Consider the following 22037-nt stretch of genomic DNA (forward strand, 5'->3'; position numbering starts at 1 on the left):
TCGGCTATTGCAAGCAACTGAATAAGATCCCTGACGGCCGTTGATCTTTTAGTGGGGATAAACCCAAACTATTATATCTGCACTCAACTTCAAACCTGTTATCTATAACAAAACACAATTAATAAACTATGAACACCAAGCAGACCCCAAAAGTCGCAATGTAAAAGTTATTTCTAATAGAATTGGTTCCTGCTCTCCTGGGTCCCGAGAGATCAGAAGTGTAGTGACTGTCTGGAGGTCGACTGGAGTCCTTGAACCTCTCGAACTCATCAAAAGTAGGAATACGACTCTCTGGCTGCTGAGCTTCCTGAGGAGGTTCTTCTTCCCTCTTAATGGGCTCTGGTTCTTTACCATCCCCACTTCCATCAGTGCTCGCGAAATATATCGGACATATTGTTGGATAAGGTAAAGTTTCTTCTCCCAAAACTGTCGTGTGGAAGTGAGGCGAGATCACGAACTCCAGATCATTCGATCTACCAGGAATATCCAGGAAACTAGGGAAATACGCCGAGCCATTAACATTCGTCCAGAGCCTTAACCAGTGGTTAGTATTGCGATAGAATATTATAGCGATAATTGCAAGATAAAATGATACCGCATACCTTCTTGATGACATTTTAATAACATGTTGTTTTTATGCGGTCATAGGTAAGTGATTTGATACTATCTGAATGGAGGCCAGTTCAATGAGTTTGTATCACTTTACATTCACAGCATAGATATTTATAGGTGTCTTCTCATCATTATAGTCGATTCAACTCATTTCTGAGCAAGGCGCCAAGTGTAGTTTCTTGGGTGCTGTTTTACAAAATGTTTTTTTGTGGTTTCGGAACACAAATTAATGCATCAATAGCAAACAATCGCTTTCTATTGCACACACTTAGCGCTTCGCAAAATTAAACTATTTTTATCCTTTTATCCTTATTTTATACATACAATAACTAAATTTGAAGATGTCTACAAGTTTAGGCTACAGTTATAACGCAGCTGCGTGACCTACTTTGAATAATTATGTGTATCCTATTCGTGAGACGTTCCCAAGTGTTCTTGTTTAAAATCAACAAGCAATACAAATTAGGTACCGACTTGCTTGAGAATATTTGTTTCAAGATGGCACGAATAGCCTTTTAGATAAGTCCGGTTCGATCAACGCCTAGCCCAAGCGTTTCAGTGGTCCGTCCGTCCTTGTCTAGAGTCTGGGTGCTTTGAGCACTGTGACTTGAATTATTGTGAAACCCTCCGCATCACAAGGATTAAATTAAGCTGGTGCAGGAGAGATACAAAAAAGGTGTGACCGAAGCTTAAAAAAATATCCATTGCACCAATTACAGCGATAATTTTTGGTAACATTACAATATTAGTAAAGGTTCAGTTCTGTTCAACATCTCCGCAAGGAAGATTTTTAACACAAAGGCGTTTGTTTCATTTATTTTAAATATAACCTGGTTGTCTCGTAAAAACAAGTGAGAAACACATATCTCTTTTAATAAATAAACATCTGTAAAATCCCAATTTACGCTAACATTCCAGACGTGTGTCGCTGTGAATACAAATCGCCTAGCGGATTGAAGTAGGGTGACCAGTTGACCATATTTGCGATCAATAAGTCGTTTATTTAGACGATAACGGAAACCTTTTTACAAGTACGACGAACAAGTGCTTCTGTAAGGCTCGATAATTCTACAATTCTGAGATTACTTATTGGGTACCTGAAACATTACTAAAATTCGTAACATTTCAGTATAGCAGCTAGTCAAAGCACCAGGGGTTAGTTTGAAACAATATTCTGAATCTTCTCCTAAATTTATTCTTTGAGACCTTCGGATGTTCACAGCTTAGCCAGGTCTATGTCCTTTACTTTTCGTATTTCTAGTCATCCTATCCCAGACACGAGTCAGATAAGGAAGTTGATCCAGGTAGACGGCACGTGACCAGCATCGCGCCCGCTCCGGTACGGGTTTCCCGTATTTGGCGCAAACTTATACATCCTTCGCCTTATTTCGAGCAAAAACGTACATAAAAGCTGACAGCCTGACAGCGGGCCTACCGCTACGTCTTAAAGGAATATTATAGAACTTGTAAAAGCGTGACAGCGCTCTACGGGGTCTATAGCGCCATCTCTCTTCCACAACTGCAAGATTAATTATTTCATATGTATTGGTAGGACCACAGGACATCAAAGAGAAACATGCGCTAAAGTTATGATGGAAACGGTGACACGAGACGAATAGCTTTTGAAGGAATCTGCGCTAACGTTGAGTTGGAATGACGTGAGATAAATTGCGAACTTCCTTGTGTAGATACGTATTATATTATTTATCGTCTAGTTATTGGCATAAATCCATACGGCAAGAAAATACGGCAAAGTTTGGTTTTTCAAATGAATAAAGAAAAAATCATTTCTGTCACATCAAAGATTTGAAATTTAATGTCTGTCCAAATAGTGGATTTTAATTATCTGAATTTTCAACCTAAAACTTAATATGGAAACTCATGCTAAATAATATGCTAAATAAATAAATAAATGCTTTGATTCTGTTTGAAACCCTGAATGATTTATTTTGGCAAAGTTACGATGTGCAGAATTGCTATCAAAATATTTTAGCACAAGACATTTTTGAATCACTCTTCTATTAGTTTTACAATAACAAAAACTGAACTGGATATATAAGTACTAAGTTAAACCTCTGAAATACTAGATTTACACAATGCAATATCAAGCATTTATCAGATAGATTGAAATAAATCGTAGGTAGCTCTATGTTTACGTTTGTCCCCGTAACCTATTTTATTTAATCGATTTTAACGCCTCGCAACGCAAGAAAAATGCCGAGTTTGCTAATCGAAATATGGACTTTTCAGCTTCATTTTTAACATCTTTACGGTTTGACGTAATTTTGACTTAACAAATGTGTTCTTACTTCAAATGAAACTGCGATAGATTTCGGACACAGAACGTTTAATAATTATCGTCATCCACAGCCTTTGTCCTCAAACTGCTGGGCATAGATCTCCCGTTTCTCGTGCCAATTTCTGGGGCCCTATCCCAACCTCATCCAGACTTTAACTATATCGTCAACCCATGTTCCTCACGGACGACCCACGTTTCTTTTGCCTTGCCTTGGCCACCATCCTGTCACCGCCTTAGTCCACCTACCGTCACTTCATCTGGCTAACTTTAATATTACAAAATACTCATTTATTGATTGATTTCAACCCGGGTCTCCCACCCCATGACAAATTATTTATTTTATTTTAAATAATTTCGTTGCTACTCATTCATTGCACAAGATAAAAACACTTAAGTATTTTTTGATGTTCTGTTCAACAATAAAATAATCACATAGTAATAAACTTGATAGAAAAAAGAAAAAAATAAAATTCATCTCTTAAGATATTAATTAAATCAAGGAACAGACACGTCAACTGTTCTTCTAATCACTTCTTAGAGACAACCTATAAAATTTTACTTAAAAATATCAAATGTAAATTATAATTAGATTCTAATCGCGACCTTGACATTTAATGCTAATAAAAAAAAGGTTCGACGAAGTTCAGAGGTTATATTAATATGCCATCTACGTTACTATGTCCGCGTACGGAAGGCTCGGGGGTCTACCGATATTTTTGGCTATTGTGAAACAGATTCAGGGCACAAAGCTTAGAGTGGTTTCCCTTAATCAACTGCTTTAATACTATTTTAGAACGTGATGGTTAGCTGCGTTAATAAACCTTAGAATATTTGCATCACTAATTTAGTAAACGTATTTAAAATAGGGAAATTGAATATACCAGACAGTTTTTTCTGTAGCAGGCGTTACCTAATAAACTTTCACAGTGAACAGTGTCCGCATGTTAAATTTTATCTTATTATTTATTGTTATTCAGCACCTAGACACAAAATTCATACAGCCCAAGGGTAGCAGATATCTTCTATTGGAGCCACAAACACTACAGAAAAGAGAAGTCGTATCGAATTGTCATAATTTAGATTACAATCCAATCCACAATATAAAGAATACTGATACACGATTAAAAGAATTTAACATTTTGATCATTCTTTTGCACTTTTTATATAATTTATTTAATCAATTTACACGATCTATCCTTGAATTGAATTTTTATTACATTGCAGTTACAATTGATATTCATTTCATTAGATACAATGCAATAGGTCAGTAAGTATTAAGTTTTTTTTTAATTGTTGGGTGTTAAGAATAGCTGATTAGTTTTTTAAACCGTGCCTGCATATTGTGTGATGAAAAAAGTCAATTTAATTCAATTAATGATAAAAATCCACTGAAGTTTTGCGTTTTTTTTTTTGGTACACTTTTTTGTTAAGAATTGAAAAATAACTCTCCAATATTTTGAATGGATTAAACCACTTACACAATAATACTCAATATTTCACTTTCTCAGTAGTAATTTATATACAATTACTTATATAAAATGTCCATTAGTTAATATTTATAATGATTTAGAATGAATTAGGACGGTAATGGGCTCCGGCACGTTTATTATGAGTAACAGCGAAAGCTATCATCGTCCATTCTTATTAAAAACACTGATATAACATATTTCATGAAAGAGTTTTTATTAGTGAAGTAATTTATGAATTGACGTACTAGCTGATGCATGAATTGAATAGTAAAAACTATTAATCTAGTGGTTTACGTGGTCGTGTGTCCGATTCACACCTAGGACAAATGTTGGCGTGATGATCACGTGTATTTGTTCTGTGTCAGGGTATACATTTTCTATAGTATTATTAGTATTACAAATATAAAAGAATGTTCATCATAACACAGGCTTCGGTATCTTTGATACTAGATGGCGTTTCGTGATATTTTGTGGACAAAGAGGAACAAAGATGCACAAAGAGTTATTTTATTCTCTTCTCTGACAAGCTTCGTAATTAGATAAAGTATCTGACTGTGACAAGTTCAGAAAGATACTATTTTCCTGGAGTTCTGTCTACCTTTTTACCTCTCTGAATATATGTATATACTACAGTTATAGCTATATTTTGTTCTTCTTTTAAAAGATTTTTTTTTAACTTCCAATTTAGTTGGTATATTGTTGGTAGTTGGTATAACCTACCTGCTAGTATATGCATCTTTTAAAAACGTTAATAAAACAAAATGTAATGGAGGATATATCGAGTTACGGTTTAAAAATTGAAATATCAAAGAGCAAACGTACTTTTTTTTCTTTTTCAAATGTCTCTCATTATTATTTAAATGAATATTGAAATTCCGTCATAATACCTGTTTCGAGAAAGACGTTATTATTAACACATTAGCAATCTATTACATATTATTCATATTAGCAAACGGATAATACCTAGACCAAAGCTTTTTTTATTGTAAGCTCTCTGTGTCTGTATAGTTTCGTAAATAATGGCAATAATTGAAAATCATCACACAATAGATATACACCTAATACAGTTTTTTTTTTTATATATATATCTGACCCCCATACAAGGTAGCCTGTCTAATGAGAAAATATCTTAATAGATAATAAAGAACTAGCACTAGTCTTGATTTATTACTTTACAGAAAGTTAATAATATACTGCCCTTTTACATTTCAATATTAAATGTCATTTTTATTTATCATCCCGGGACCTTAAGAGAATCTCATCCATGACCTTTATTGATGAGGTAATACATTTTTATAATGTTTGTAACACTATAATCTGCAGAATGTATTGACCATACCGACATTCTAATTGCGAACTTCTCATATTGGTCACAGATTTGCGCGCTTCCTACGATCTCTTGGCCAATGTATGAAAGAGACGACGTGATATCCAGTTTAGTTCTCTGTCTCGCTTCCACAAGCGCCATAACCGTTCTTTTATTGTTCATTGTAGAGGTATAGCCCGTGTTTCGGAAGGCACGTTAAATTGTGGGTCCCGGCTGTTATTCCTACATCTTTGACAGTCGTTACAGGTAGTCAGAAGCTTGGAAAAAGTCTGACAGCCAGTCTAACCAAGGGGTATCGTGTTGCCCAGGTTACTGGGTTAAGGAGGTCAGATAGGCAGTCGCTCCTTGTAAAACACTGGTACTTAGCTGAAACCGGTTGGACTGGTAGCCGACCCCAACATAGTTGGGAAAAGGCTAGGCCGATGAAATGATGTAGAGGTATAGCTTATATGGAAACAGGTGATGGTAATTATGATAGTGATGAGTATTATTGACCATATATTTATATTATTAAAAATAGTCTTAAGATCAAAAAGCAAACATGAGCATTTGTAATAGATTATATTATGACTTCTACTATGATGACATATTGGTAAGGTAAATTGTTTCTCGATATTTTTTTGCCTCCTATATATTTAGTTAAACAATATCCTATCCAATATATTTAGTTAAACAAACAACCATTTCCACAGAATTTAAAAGTGTCGTACCGATAAACGACCTTTAGCTTCTATGTTAGAGGCTTATAATTGTCAGATCCTTAAAATTATATTATAGACTAACTTGTTGGACTTTTGAAGGATCGAAGTATATTCTTAAAAATTGAGCTTCAACAGCGATTCCGGGAAGTGAAGTTATCAAAAATAAAATCACAAGGTTTTTTTTCAGTAAGCCGTTTTCCAGGCACTGTCAAAAAGGCTATCTAAATCATCTTTATCTAAAATCATTTCGCAGGTGGTTACAGATTTCCATAAAAAAATCTATACGACAGCATACCAAAGACGTGTTCAAGCTTTTGATGAAACGTTTGAGGGTCTTTGTTTTAATATCGACAAGTTTGATATATCTCTAATGCCTCGTAAAGCATGTTGCATCAGTTAACGAGTCGCCTTTTATTACAGCTTGGATCCTATCGACAACTTTGATTGTTTCTCCAGTGCCTCGTAAAGCATGTTGCATCAGTTGACATGTCGCCATTATTACAACTTGGTGATAAGGAAACTCACGTTACTGCAGGGGATAAATCTGGGAATGAAGTTTTATATGTTAAAGCTTACGAGAACGAAGAACTAAAAAAACTATTCTTAGAATATATTTTGTCGTGGACAATTCTACAAATTGAAATTACTTAGATACATGTTTTTTTTTTGCATTTAAAGATACATTGATTCTTAATATTTTCGATGCAGTCACTTAAAATAATTATATACCTAGAGCACCGAGAGTACTTACATAGAAAATACTGTCTCAACGTGACAAAAGCGTTTGCTGTTTATAAAATTGGTGTGTATGACGATGAAGTCCAGTCTCTGCCAAAAATTAGACTGTACCTACTGGAAATTCTAGCAGAAACAAGATTACATTAGAGATCCTTTTCTACGTCTAAATCTTAGGGCTAACTCTCCTAAATATGCATCCAGACCTAATTGTTTAAAAATAATGTTCTGTTATCATGGGTGCAAAAGTATGATTTTACTTGACAGATATTATAATTTTTTAACCCATCCAAAACTAGGATACGGCAACACCTGATCGTGAATTACTTCTTCACAAATTCTTATCCGCAAAGAGGGCATCCTGCAGTAGGAAAGTTACAGCTGCATAAAATTATATAAAAGCATGGCAGACGTATGAACAACACGTGCCTGTGAATGTTAAAACTTGTCTAACTTCTAGTAGCATCTGAAGTTGATGTAATACGGAGATGAGACCGGGTTTCGCAACAGTCCGGTGTGTCCCCAAGGTCGGCGGAGCTCGCTCATTCATTACCTGAGCGAAACTCGTGCGCTCGCCAGTACGGGGTTGTGATCAGCATGGACAAGTCTTTGATAGTGTTTGCGTGCCTCTGCGGCTTCGGTATGTACCTACAGTATTCAGTCTCTTTACTCTTCAGCTATTGTTGTGTGAAACAATGTCTGACACTTTCGTTTTCGCTTTCAAAATAAGAATAAAAAGAAATACCTCTAATGTGACACCAAATAATTTTCGTAAATTACGAAGGGGTATTTTTAATAGTATATTAGTCATACTTAAATAACTTGTGGCTTAAGACATAAATAGATTACGCCTTCTTTTATTCATGATTAGCTTGTAACTTAATGCATATCCCGACACGTTTCAGTATAAGTTCATTACAATAAAATCTCACCATTACAAAGTCTAAGGAGCCCAGTTCTAATTGCTTCTATAAATATTCTATAGGATTATATAATGCTTGTTGAATTTTAAGGCTTTTTATAAGTAATTAATAGCAGGAACTGTTTTACCGGTTGTTCGCCGGCTAGACAATAGGATAGATTAAAGAATTAACAATCGTTTCATGCTCATAACTACATAATTGATCAATTAAGCGACTATTTAATTAATGAATTTACTATGAGTTAGAGATATGGTCAAGGAAGGCATTTTTGAGCTAATAATAAATTATACTGTTTACTACGTATCGTATTTATTTTGTTTGTGTAAAAGATGTTGGGCATGTCCAAAATAGTTACTACAGAGGCTTTAAGAATTTATTATACCTAGAGTTTGCATACGTCGAGGTTGTATCATGAAAAATTATGCCTTTTAGATATATTTATCAACATTTTAATGTCTTGAAGTTAGAGTCTAAATTTGATTTCATTTTCATCTATAGGTGTTTATTTGTGTGTGTGTGCACGTTACTTTGGCCTATTGGTGTTTCTGCAACATATTTGAATTATTTAAAAAGCCAATAGTTCACTTGGTCATACTGATGTTACGTTACATAAATGTTATGTCAGCTCGTAGGGACGCTTTATAAACACGACTATATTAAGCGATAAAATAAATCCAGTGATTTTAGTCATATACTTTTATCAAAAAAACGGGAAACGTACCACTTATTCTATAAACTGGAAGTACAAATATTTTAATAAAATCCCAATACTTAATCACTTAATTCCGTATTCGAATTCTTCTTGATTATCCCATAAACCGATTTCCTTGATAACCAATCTGAACTTGTTATATATTTAATTGATTCAATCATAAAGAATGCAGATGAGCTTGCATAATTGGCTGTTTTTGACCTTGAAGGTTTGGGAACGACGACATACATATTTATACATCTTCAAAGTTAACGCATCAATTAAGTATTTCTTGCGAATTGGTATGCGTGAAACTAACAAAGTTTTGGGGAGAAAGTTCAAACGAAAAACAGTTTAAAATGATAATAACGTTTACTACCAACTCTACGTCTGTATCCTCTTGAAGATGTAGTATTATTAATGATAAAGGAAGATAGAGGTATAAATAAGTTGCCAAAGACATGCATGACTTATAATATATCCATCGCAACTAAGATCTAAAAAAAAATTGGAAAGCAAAAACGCAGGTAGGTACACCATTTGACCTTCAGAATTGAGGATTTGTTATTTTTCTCAATGCATTCAGAGATTCGGTGAGTAATTCCTCACAGTTAAATTTTTTTCACAACATGACATAATATTGCGATGATGTGTTAAGGCTACGCTTTCACATGAAATACTGTGAGTGTGGGTTTACATGAGCTAAAGGGTCGGGATATGACGTCACTCAATGAGGATAAAAATATACCTACCAATATATTGAATGATAAATAGCTAATTCTACAAATGCATTGCACTTTGAGTCTAGAATCACAAGCGAATATTTTTCTGTATAGCCTTTATTTCCTCCTTTCCTAAACGGCATCAAAGTCGACTTCCAGTTTTATAGGATTTAACAGAGGATGACGATGACTTCTACCTAATACGATTGCCTCAGAGTCAAAGCCTACTAAGGGTTTATATAAAAATCATCATACTAAACGCTTTTAGTTATAGAACCTTACGCAATATCAAATATGTATTGGGGCTTATTTGGGCAAAATCTGACCAGAGTAGAGGCATCCTTAGATTTAAATACGTTACATCTTAATTTGGCCTTATAGTAAATTGTAATTATCATAATAAGTTAAACTTCCGATGCGTCAGAATTTTTTTTTTACTACGACCGACCTACCTCATAGCTGCCTAATAACTCTAGTACAATCTTTAAAGTCTAGACCACAACGTTTAGTGCGTGCTTAGTTTTTTCTTAATTAAAATAAACAAAACAAGACACTACAAAATACTTACGAGAAATTAATATCTTGATCCGGTAGTAGAGTAATGCCTCCTCTTTTTTGATGATTCCGTATGTTTTATCCGATTTTACAACTATGTCAGTCCATTACCTATAAACAATTTCTTCAACAGCCGTCGCCCAGTTCGGAAATGTGGGGCAGAGAGGTCAAAACGCCTACGCCAGGGGACAGAGCCAGCAGCAATACCAGGAGGCGCCTCAGATCCAATCCGCCGGCGCGTGCAAGGAGCTGAACGAAAGATACCCTGTGCCCGGCAGCTGTGACAGATACGTCGAATGCATTGTAAGTTAATTCTTCTTAATTAATTTAATTTTCGAACTGTTTCACATACTTTTTTTTTGGCCGAGACGTACTACTTTCAGAAGCTATTTCCACGTACAATTAATAAAATGCGATACTTCTAAGGTGATTTAGTATTAACTAAGTACTAAACGCAGTCAAAGAAAAAGGAAAGTGTTATTATACTTTGGCGTACAGATCTTACTTTTAAAATAGGTCGTGACTGTACTATAGTCTGTGAGTACAAAGGCTGACATAAGCCTCATTCTTTTGTGTGATCGTGTACTCATGAATTATTCTCTTAATAATCACTGATTCTGGTAATAATGTTCGCGTTATTTTTTACGTGACGCGAATCTGTGATGTGTGACCGAACTGTGATTACTATTAAATGTTGAGAACTTGAAAGGATACTGTCTACATCGTAGACGCTGAGGGTTTAAAAATAGAAATGATTTGCATGAAGTAAAAGATACATTGAAGCCGTCGTTTTACTACGTTACATTTTTATCTTAAAAGTAAGTTAAGAAGTCTTACCTATTAATAATTTATTTGTATGTCAATTTAGTTGACCATTTTCATTAAAATATTTAATAAAATTAATTTATGAGTGGATCCTGTACGACAAGTATGTACTTTATGACGGCCGTAATATGCATTTTATGTTAGTAAAACAAATTAGAATATTCATCTGCAACAACTCACATAAGCACCACTTCTTAAGAACGCAATATGTTTTTGTATTGTGACATAGTTACGTGCCGATGACAGACCAACTGTTTTGCGATCATACACTCGACCTTTTAAACCAATCAAAGGAACTGCAATCTCTAGTGTGATTAATAGAAATCAAACATTTACCGACTCAAAAGTCAAATATGTTGGGTCATTTGTTATTAAGTTTTTCCGTATGAATATTCTTGGTAGCTCGCGGTTTGACTTTTCTAAACTGTAACCTTGCCCCTAATTACGATCAGATCACCATTTGATGAGATAACATTAACGTACCTAGCTTGTATGGTTAATTATTTTTTTTGCATGCATGTATCAAACCAAAGTGTATTTCAGTATTTGTAAGCCCTGAACCAGCTACCGCTTTCCTTTAGTTAAACGACTATGTGACGTAAATAAAAGTTCGGAAAACCCCCTATGACTCTGTAGTTAAGCAATAAAAACAAAATATCGACACATTTTGACTCAAAATGTAATACAATGTAACCCAATTCCTATTTTTCTTCAATAGAACGGAACAGCTGAGGAGAAGCTGTGTCCTGACGGTCTTCGCTTCAACCCCAACGTGAACTTCAACGCTTACCCTTGCCAGTACCCCAACGAGTACTCCTGCTTGGAACGATCCTCTCTACGTGAGTAACATACCTTATAAATACTTTACTAAAGCTGTGTGTGGCCGGAAATTTAAATAAAATTTATTTTACTTATGGTAGAACTGTGAGGTTACTGGAATTTCCTTTATTTTAAATTCTCAAGCCACAAAGTTGTAAGCAATGCGTAGTAGTTTTTGTTCAACATTTAATCATCAATATACCTAAAAAATACATCAATCACATTTTCTGGTCTCAATGAGAAGGGAATTCTCAATTGACCCCTGCCAGGTTTTCTTTTTATCGGATTACTAGCTGTTGCCTGCGACTTCGTCCCCGTGGATAGAAGATATAAGTTATGATTTATACCTGCCCTGTTTTTTTCACATTTTCCATTGTATCTTCGCTCCTATTAGTCGCAGCGTGTTGGTTTATAGCCTAAAGCCTTTCTCGTTGAATGGTCTAATCAACACAAAAATATTTTTTCAATTTGGACTAGTAGTTCCTGAGATTAGCGCGTTCAAACAAACAAACAAACAAACTCTTCAGCTTTATATATTAGTATAGATATAGATTTTTTTTCTCCCCGGATAGCAATCACTTGAAAACGAAAATTAAATTCACCCTGTACCAAAAAAACTAAGAACTGACATCTATTATGTGGTAATGTCATTCCTGTTGAATCCACTTATCGTTTTCTTATCCTGCTTTATGAAAGAACTTGTGTCATCGCCTATTTTAGAAATAGATAGATATCTGGCAAGAATTATTTTAGACTTGATTCTATTTTCTGATACATAGTAAGTACGCATCCAGAATATTTATCGCGTATTGCATAAATTAAATAGTTACTTGAACATATGAGGCAGTTTTACCAAGATTTAAATCGTAGAAAAAACTAAGCTGAGGCGCGGCAAACAATTCCATGCATACAAAAGAGTTCTCATCGCCAAAAAAAATGTACTCACAAGTACAACTTAATAATGTACCTACATTACATAAGTTTGATTATTTTTAGTTTTACAACCGGTTACATAAAACGTCTAAAACCAATATAAATTATAAGGCTAGTGCTAAAATGTAGCCTTTGACCTTACCATTATAGTTCAAGCTTTTAATCGGTAAATTATGGACATTATGTTTTACACAATCCTTTAACAACAAGTTAGATCTATAATAAACTTTATAACATTCAAATATAATCGTTGTATAATTATGAGTTAACAAAGAAGTCTGGTTAACGTTTTTCGGTATGTCTAGTTGAGTCAGCTAATATCCGGTTTTAACATTTAATATATGTTTTATAATAATCAAATCAAATTAACGATGAGGTGTGTGTCAATAAAGATATTTATACCTTTGACCTACTAAGTGTCACCTCCTTTTCGCTTTTTGTTGTCCTAAGCACAATGCTAAGCTACCCTGTTTGACTGAACCACACATCAAATGATTTAACTCTGACTAGTGACCTGAGTTGAATTTCGACATCAATTTCCAACTTGCTTTTTACTTTTTTTTATATGTGCGCAAAAAATTACAATAACCTGGTACAAGGGCTATATAGTTACAAACTGGAAAAAAAACTGACTAAGAACGAAAATTATCTCATGCAAGGGCTAGTAACTACTTTAATACCAAACTGGTTATCAAGAAATATGTTGGTATAAAAGAAATTTTCATAATTTCAGAGCCTCCTCAGCCCACTGAACAGTGCGAGCACCAGTTCGGATACTACAAGCTCGGAGACAGGGTCAACTGCAGCTACTTCAGAAACTGCGTCAGTGGAGTAGGATACGACTTCCAGTGCCCTGAGGGTCTGGCCTGGAACTCGGCTAGCTACCGCTGCGACTGGCCCGATGAGGTCGAAGACTGTGACGCCGAAGGTAATTTATTTCTTTGATTAGAATATATTTTACGTGATAAGAATTCCAAATTTCTACATTGAGCTATCACGAAATCGAAAATCCTTCCTCATTTTGCCATTCACGTATCTTTATCTTCCACCTATGTAAAAATCATTTTTGCGATTTTAGCTCATTATTCAACATCATTGTGTCTTTAAGTTCAACACTTTACGACTAAAACTAGATTCCAGAAAACTTGGTGGTAACTATTTGTAAATTTTCCGTTCTTAAATTTATGTCCCTATTGGCAAACGCGGTGTTTAAAACTCGCGTTACAAGTCGTAACCAGCTGTGTTGTGCAAGCACTTGACACTTATGAAAGTGGTTTCGTAAAAGACTTTACAATTATTAGGGACATGTCTCTCTGAAAATAGCCTGAGTTATCCATGTTTCTATTCCTGATTGCCTAAATGATGTTTTGCAGCATTCCTTGGCTTCCGCTGCCCTGAGGTTCCCGAATCCAGGGAGCTGGGCCCACCTGCTGGCTTCCGATTCTACAGGTATGTTGATCCTTTTCGTAAACGGCATGAACTGTTTACCTGAGAGTAAATCTGGTATTCATTTAACGTCTGGTCAAAAACAAAACCAACGACAGGTGACTTGACCTGTAAAAGTAGTATTTAAGTATCATCTCAAAAGTGTTAATACGTGCAATAAAAATAGTTCTAAAACCACAATTATTATTAAAGTAATAAAGCTTGAAATGCCACGAACTGGTTACATAATGGGGGAGCGGGCCAAGCGGTCACTCGATGTCAGGCCGTGCTTAAATGTCAGCAGATGAGCGGTGACCTTGCTTACGTAACCTCGATATTAGAAATACCAGCGGTTTGCTAACACGTCCTCTAATGATGTATGGTAATAATATATTGCCCACATTCTTGTTTTACTACTTTTTAGGTCTCAATATCTTTGTTTTATTTTTAAGCTAGAAGAGTTCCTAGTAGCTGACCTCACGTTGGCAATGTCAAACTTTATTATGCAGTATAATTTATTCCTTGACCGTGATATTAATTTTGTTTAGAAGCAAAGATGCAAATATTTTTTCCGCAAAACATATTGACGCATAATGATATACTCGTACAATGACTTTTAGGCAAAGTGAACTTATATGAAGCAAAGGTAAACGGACCGGACTCGACCGTCGAAGTCGGATCTTTTACTGAACTTTAGTGAGAATACATATGCCCATAACTATTTTGATGATACCGTAGGACTTAGCTAGATAAAAAATTAATAAAATTAAGTAAGTAAATTTCAAAACGTTACTGAATGAATAAATTTAGTCCTTGTATCGCGAGGGATTCATAAACATTCAAATCACATGCACAAAAACACCCAGACTCAGGACAAGCATTCGTGGATCACACAAACCGGCCACACTCGTGCTCATTGGGTTTCGCCTGGTGACCGCAACCACTTGGCTATCCCCGCAGTATTTAAACCCAATATAAGTGTTATCTTTTTAAATCGACAGAAAATTTATGGAATGATTTATTTTCAGGGCCGACAACAACTGCCAGAAGTACTTCCTGTGCGTTGGCCACAAACCACGAGTTCTATTCTGCGGCAAGAACACCGCTTACGATGAAATCAGCGGCACCTGTGTATCCGCCGAGGAGGTTCCTGCCTGCCCCGTTGAGATCAGAGAAGAAGCCGCTCGCGCCAGGCTAGAGGCCCAGGAACTCCTGGCCAAGGAGATCGAATTCAACGCCCTCACGACCAAGAAGAGGCGTTACTAGACCTAACATGGCCTTGGTAACCTCCCAACAAACCGCATCACAATATCTACGATGCCCCGCCTCCATTTGGGACACCTAGTCTGTTTCAAAATTAGTTCTAGTCTAAAATTACGTTGAGTTACCACAGCGTCTGTGTTACGAAGTCATAGAATATGCAAATATTTTTAGAACGTTGTTTGTTTGTAATGTTTTGAACTTCGATCTGTTTTCCATTTTGTATCTGCCATTTTTACAATAAATATAAACATAAGGAACTAGGATAAGAAACAATAACTGTTATAAGCTCCAAGTTTTTATTTCATAGCTTTATTACTTAAAACTAACACGTACTATCAGCTTGTCATCGTTTTATATAATCTATACACCTTATTTTGATTATTTCTAAGATGCAGTGTTACGATACCAAAAACTATGGTATCTACAGATAATTAAGTAAGTTATGTCTTGTTGCAATATTGAAATAAATAATCTCAATTATAAAAATGTTTTTTAGTCACCTGCCAATTGAGAAATGTTACAGTTCTATATGTCATCATTAATGAGTCATAAATGTACCTAATGGGGTATTGATGACTGATTTTAGTATAAATAGGTAATTGGAACAGTATGTGACATCATTACACACTTTCTTGTCGTGAAAATAACTTGAAGACATCCGTCAACATGTTGGTCTACGTTTGCGCCGGACTCATGTTTGTTGCTGCCTGTAAGTACATCTATATAGTTTTTGTTGTCCTTGTACCTAGCAACATTATACGAGTTACATCAATGCAGAAATATTTCGCGTAAGGCGAGAAATATTTTGTTAGTTAAAATTTAATTATTAGGATTTAAATTGCATTCTATACCTAAATGTATGCCTAAACGGTTATGTGATATTGGCATATAGTATCTCGTATCATAGGAACTTCTTTTAATTAAAAGAACTTCTAGAAATGGCTAATAACATTACAATTTCTTTAATTAACTGGCGATATCATTATTATTCGTAATCGATTATTGTATCTACCGAAAACGAATGATTAAAGTTACGGCTAAGGGTTTTTTTAAATGTATAATAATTAATATGTAATTACAGAAACTTCTAATTGGATTTTTATGTAGATAATCAACTTCCTATTAAAACATTAAATATAATTAATTATGAATTAAATCAATATTTTTACCACTGAACAGGTCAGGCGCAAGCTGTGGCTGAAAGTAGTGCAGCTGTAGCCCCTGCTGCGATGCGGAGTAGCATGTGCAAAAGCAAAAATGGTTACTACAAGGCGGAAGCCAGCTGTGACAGCTACGTAGAATGCGTTGTAAGTATCATTAATAAAAATCAAAACAAATGCGAACCACTTTTTTTACCGAAAATTTAAATAAACCTGTTTTTATCGCAAGGACAAAAAAGCTGGACTGCCAGTTTCCTTACCTAACTTAAAAACCCTTTAACTAGTTACAAATAATTAATAACGTCTCCTATTTATTTATTTTATAGCGGTATATGGCAGAATCAAAGACCTGCCCAGACGGTCTCCACTTCAACCCTGCCGCCGTATGGCCTGAGTACCCTTGTGCATATCCCTCGGACGTGCCTTGCGTAGGCCGTGATGCCACCCGTAAGTATATCTTCGTAAGCTGATCTTTAGCAATCAACAAAGATGCCAATAGAAGCTCTTAGTATTAAACCTGTATTCTCTTCTCCCAGAGCCAGCCCAACCCACCGCTGACTGCCCTCACCAGTTTGGTATCTTTAAGTCCCCTCTCGCCAGCGCTGACAACTGTGGTCAATACCGTCAGTGCGTAGGAGGTGTCGCGACTGAGATGGTGTGCCCCGCTGGTCTCGCCTTCAACTCTGACTCCGGCCGTTGTGACTGGCCCGACAATGTTCCCACCTGCAACACCAACGGTAAGAATATTCAACAAAAATAACTCGTCCTGTAGGCGATCAATATCGATGGCCGACCAAGATCAATATCAAAGTTGATGGTGCACGGTTCGCCATAGATTAACTACTCATGACTATAGCGAAACACTCTCAAATCTTAGAACATGAATGAGAATAACATATTTTTATTACTTTTCAGTGTTCCTTGGATTTTCTTGCCCCAATGGACCTGACGGCAACTACAAGTAAGTAGTACCACATACATAAACCATACTAAAGTGGTCATATTCTTCGGTAACTTTATTGTTTTGTTTTCCTTGCAGGTACCACGGCAACTGCTTCTACTTCTTCTCATGCACCGGCGGTAACCCGAGGCTGCTGCAGTGCGACCAAGGTCTGGCCTTTGACGCCGCTTCAGGCCGCTGCGTAGATGAAGACCGTGTCGACTGCAAAATTGACTCCGTGCAGCCTTTTGCTAGTGCCCCACGGGCCCAACCGCTTTAATTAATTAAATTATGATGTCTCTATTTTTATGATATTAAACTTTTTCCTATCAATTCGTTCCAATTATTTGAACTATTATACTATACATATATATAATAACAACTAATAAGTGCAACCTACGAGAGTAGGTTGTATTACCTACGATGACTCCTACTTCCTCGTGAGCGTTCGCAATCAATGATGACGTTCGAGATGGTTAAATAACTAGAAAACCTAAATCCAAAAGCAAAGTTATGCATTTCCTATAAAAATACTTTTTTACTGCAATTACTAAAAAATAATAGCAACTTTACACACTCTTTACACTGTACAATACTGTCCCTCAGACAGTAAACTGAATATATGTCTTGCTATTATGCTTTAAAGGATTTGGCATTGGGTGCATACCTATTTAACATATTCCACTGATAGATGACTTCGACAGTCAGCAAAGAACTTCTACAATCAAAAAATAAATTTATCTTTATCTTTAAAATAATTTTATACACATAAAATGCGCACTCTAGCCCTATTTAAGTATTGGATATATTGTAAAAGCCAAAAAACTTGTTTGGGAACTTATAAAATAGGCATGACGACGTTAATTTTTTTAAAGATACTACGATGAAAACATCGCTGATTTTAAAGATGGGAAAACGGTTACAGGGTAAAATAAAAATTGAGGCGTAGATTACTTTATCAAGTTAGAAAGATAAAAATGAACTCGGAAGACAGAAGTGAAGAGAGCTAAGAACTGTGTTCATGGTAGGGACTTTTGGTTAGTAGTGGATCCTATTGCCCAAATTCAATAGGATATTTGACAGGTCTGATTTTTCTTGTCAAGTGCCCTATTGTATTTTTTCTTTAAAAAATATCTAAAAACGGTGACATCGTCATCGTTAGTCCCCAATGTATACATACATACATAGAGTAACTTCTCATTCTCTCCTTTATTTGAGACTGGCTACTTTCTAGTGATTTGTCAAACAAATGTTAGTTGATGTGAACTAAATATAATTAACTATCATCTTTGGCCTGTAAGAAAAAGCTCGTAGCATTATAGCTTAAAAAAGCAAACCTAGTACTTTCACCTACATTAGGATAATTTTCATAACCCTTATAGTTTCTATTACTAGGATTTGATATACATCTAAGATACTTTTCATGGGTAACGCTTGTAATATTTTAAGAGGAGGTTTATAATAATATGTAATAAGCCTCCACAATCTCTCACTTTCAAATGTCAGTTTAAACGATTGCACTCATAATGTGTCACTTGTCTAAAGACATTCCGAAACTAGATTAAGTGATTTCGTACTAGTCAGACACTACTTCAGGATTAAAGTGTATTTATAGTGAGAAAATTATTGTTACTATATGGTTAGATTTAAGCGCATTTTCGAACATTCCATTCACATGTGCGCATAATTAAGACATCTATAGACTCAGGACAAGAATTCGTGCATCACACAAACGCTCGTCCTACGCGGGGATCGGACCCGCAACAGGTCGCACTCAGAGGGTTCGGTGTACTGACCTCAACCTTTCTGCTATGCATGCAGTTGATACATTTCCGTTCGTTTCATATGTTTTTGCGTATCTTCAGACTTTAGAAACCCAAAGAAAACAACAAAAAACATATTTTACATAACTAAGATTTTATTGGATCGTTTAACATAATAAAGAAATATCTTATTTTCAGGTCATTAATAATCAAATAATACATTAAGATCTAAAAGCAACAATTTTAAATTTGCTTATCTAAATTGTAATTTCTATCTTGTTCCAATCTTGTATGACTAAATTGAGTCTTAATGAAAAAAGTATACAAGCGAGTTGGACTAACGGCACTAAGAGTACTGTACAAATAGAAAAGCAGAAAAATAAAATATGCAAAACATAATGTTTCTTACCCATTAGATTTAAATTATTAACAGAGGTGTCAAACGTTTATAAACCTCAATAACTATATCTTTTTCTATTTGTTTTAATAGCGGTACCATATATTTCAATGTCCCCGTAATAAAAACTAAGATTACTAAACATTTATTTTAGAACTTCAACATGACACTAGCTAGTAATAATAAAAGTGTGTGCAAAAGGTGGTTAGAAAATTAATAAAATATAACATTTCCACACATACGTAAATAACATAATTTTGATGCTGCAAATAAATTGAAAATACGGGAAAGGGGCCAATAAGACTAATGATTCACGTTGCAATTCAAAACCTTAATTCATTTGCGCAAATGACAATTACTTAAAATATTCATTTGTCATAGAATTCCTGTTCGCAGTTCTAATTGATCCTGATTAACAACTTATTAGACTAATTATAATTTTTGTAATTTATAATTATGATACTTTCTCCATTTGTTTTTAGTATAAATAGGTTATCAGGGTAGCATTAGACATCATTCTATAGTTACTCGTCAAAGAGAATACTTGAAGAAATCCAGCAATATGTTGGCCTACGTTTGTGTTGCCCTCGCTTTTGTAGCAGCCTGTGAGTATTTAACACTATTCTTCAAAACTATTTTTGTTGCATAAAAATAAATATTATTTAGATATATTATTATTAACATGAAAATTAAAATTATTTACCTATTTATTTAAACAGGTACGGCCCAAGTTCAGAATACATCACCCACTGCCAAGTACAATAACATCTGTACAAAGAAGAATTCTTACTACAAGGTTGACGGCAGCTGCGATTCCTATATTGAGTGTATTGTGAGTATTTTATCATCTAGCATTTAAAAAGACACCCCTATTTAAGCATTAAAATGCAAATTTGATCGTTGACAAAAGCTCCTGCCTCTTTGGACTGAGAAGACCAATGATTTCTTTTAAGCTAGAATCGACACTCATTGCCTCACCATTAGTATTTGCTGATGTTCGCACATGTTAAATAATAAAGTTTAAATTACGGTAAGGAAATAACTATTGTTCTGTTAAATAGGGTAATGTTGCCGAAACAAAGGCTTGTCCTGACGGCTTCAACTACAATCCTGACGCAGTGTGGCCGCAGTACCCCTGTGGATACCCCATGGACGTGCCGTGTGTAGGCCGCGGAGCCTCCCGTAAGTTAATCTCTTTTATGACAAAACTACTTAGTGAAAAATATTATTCACGTGAAATTCTAAGTCTAAAAAATGTGGCTATTAATTTAACCAACGTAATTTTTCTAATACAGAACCGCCCCAGGCTACTGCTGACTGCCCTCACCAGTATGGTTTCTTCAAGTCCCCTCTGGCCAGCTCTGAGAACTGTGGTCAATACCGCCAGTGTGTGGCCGGCGTGGCCCTTGAGTTGTCATGTCCCGCTGGACTTGCCTTCAACCCTGACACCAACCGCTGCGACTGGCCCGACAATATTCCTTCCTGCAACACCGAAGGTAGGAATACCCGCAACAAATTATTCGGTTGCTGTATGATATAAATTTAATGCTCTAAGTCTTGACCGACTTCTTACTTTAAAAATTAAACTATCTCAGTGATGATATCATGTAAGATAATAATACTAACCCAAACAATATCATTTCAGCATTCCTTGGATTCTCCTGCCCAGCTGGACCCAATGGCAACTACAAGTAAGTATTCTACACTAAATTCCTGTCTTTATCGAAAATCTGTGTTAAGCGTCTAAAATCTAGAAACTTATTATTTTTCTTTAAATTGTTCTAAAGTTATACTTCTACTTCTAGATATCACGGCAACTGCTACTACTTCTTCTCGTGCACTGAGGGACACCCCAGGCTACTGCAGTGTGACGCCGGCATGGCCTTCGACCCCGCTTCAGGTCGCTGCGTAGAAGATCACCTCGTCAACTGCTCCTCCGGAATAGTGCCTATCGCCACCCAGCAATAGATTACAAAATATAATTAGAAAACTTAGTATGTATTTATAGTAGTCAATTGAATCAATCAGAAAACATTAAATAAAATTTCTTAAGATCAAAGAAAATTGTTTACATCAATACGCTTATTGCAACCTACAGCAGAAATCTTTATTTACATATGTCAATTAAAAAAATACTAATAATCCGAAAAATTTGGTATAGTCGAATCCGAATGGAAGAACAATACTGATTGCAAGCAACACATAATAAAAATCACATCAAATTGAAAATATCAACATCATCGGATTTGAGACGAGGGAATACAATCACCAATATTTTGGGGTAGAGGTTAAGATCTACGGATTTTCATCATAACTAAAATAACGATCTAGTTATAAAACAAATAACTATTTACCAAATCGAGCAACTTACGTTTTAGAAAAAAGCGAATCGCTAGTTTAGCAAACAACATACCTACTCTTAATGGAATTTTATGTTCTCTGTCCAAAAATATCGATAATTGTCTGTTGACTATACTT

At 35.3% G+C, this 22037-nt stretch overlaps 3 protein-coding genes across 3 annotated transcripts; 2 read left to right on the forward strand and 1 right to left on the reverse strand.

The window, feature by feature from the left end:
• Positions 1 to 849, reverse strand: LOC113493584. Its single transcript, XM_026871624.1, has one exon. The coding sequence runs from the start codon at positions 614 to 616 to the stop codon at positions 119 to 121; it is 498 nt and encodes a 165-aa protein (XP_026727425.1). The 5' UTR covers positions 617 to 849; the 3' UTR covers positions 1 to 118.
• A 6690-nt stretch (positions 850 to 7539) lies between these two features.
• On the forward strand, positions 7540 to 21545 carry LOC113493001 (chondroitin proteoglycan 2-like). The gene is made up of 16 exons (XM_026870763.1): positions 7540 to 7783; positions 10168 to 10337; positions 11578 to 11698; positions 13345 to 13539; positions 13985 to 14060; positions 15065 to 15300; positions 16479 to 16606; positions 16786 to 16906; positions 16996 to 17196; positions 17375 to 17420; positions 17499 to 17653; positions 20279 to 20391; positions 20621 to 20741; positions 20855 to 21055; positions 21205 to 21250; positions 21365 to 21545. Exons 1-16 carry the CDS (start codon positions 7741 to 7743, stop codon positions 21525 to 21527), a joined length of 2136 nt encoding a protein of 711 aa, XP_026726564.1. The 5' UTR covers positions 7540 to 7740; the 3' UTR covers positions 21528 to 21545.
• On the forward strand, positions 15697 to 17732 carry LOC113492558 (protein obstructor-E-like). The gene is made up of 6 exons (XM_026870057.1): positions 15697 to 16008; positions 16479 to 16606; positions 16786 to 16906; positions 16996 to 17196; positions 17375 to 17420; positions 17499 to 17732. The coding sequence occupies exons 1-6, from the start codon at positions 15966 to 15968 to the stop codon at positions 17677 to 17679; spliced, it is 720 nt and encodes a 239-aa protein (XP_026725858.1). The 5' UTR covers positions 15697 to 15965; the 3' UTR covers positions 17680 to 17732.
• Positions 21546 to 22037: the final 492 nt, after the last annotated feature.

This window comes from Trichoplusia ni, chromosome 4, assembly GCF_003590095.1.
Source record: "Trichoplusia ni isolate ovarian cell line Hi5 chromosome 4, tn1, whole genome shotgun sequence".
Lineage (NCBI taxonomy): Eukaryota > Metazoa > Arthropoda > Insecta > Lepidoptera > Noctuidae > Trichoplusia > Trichoplusia ni.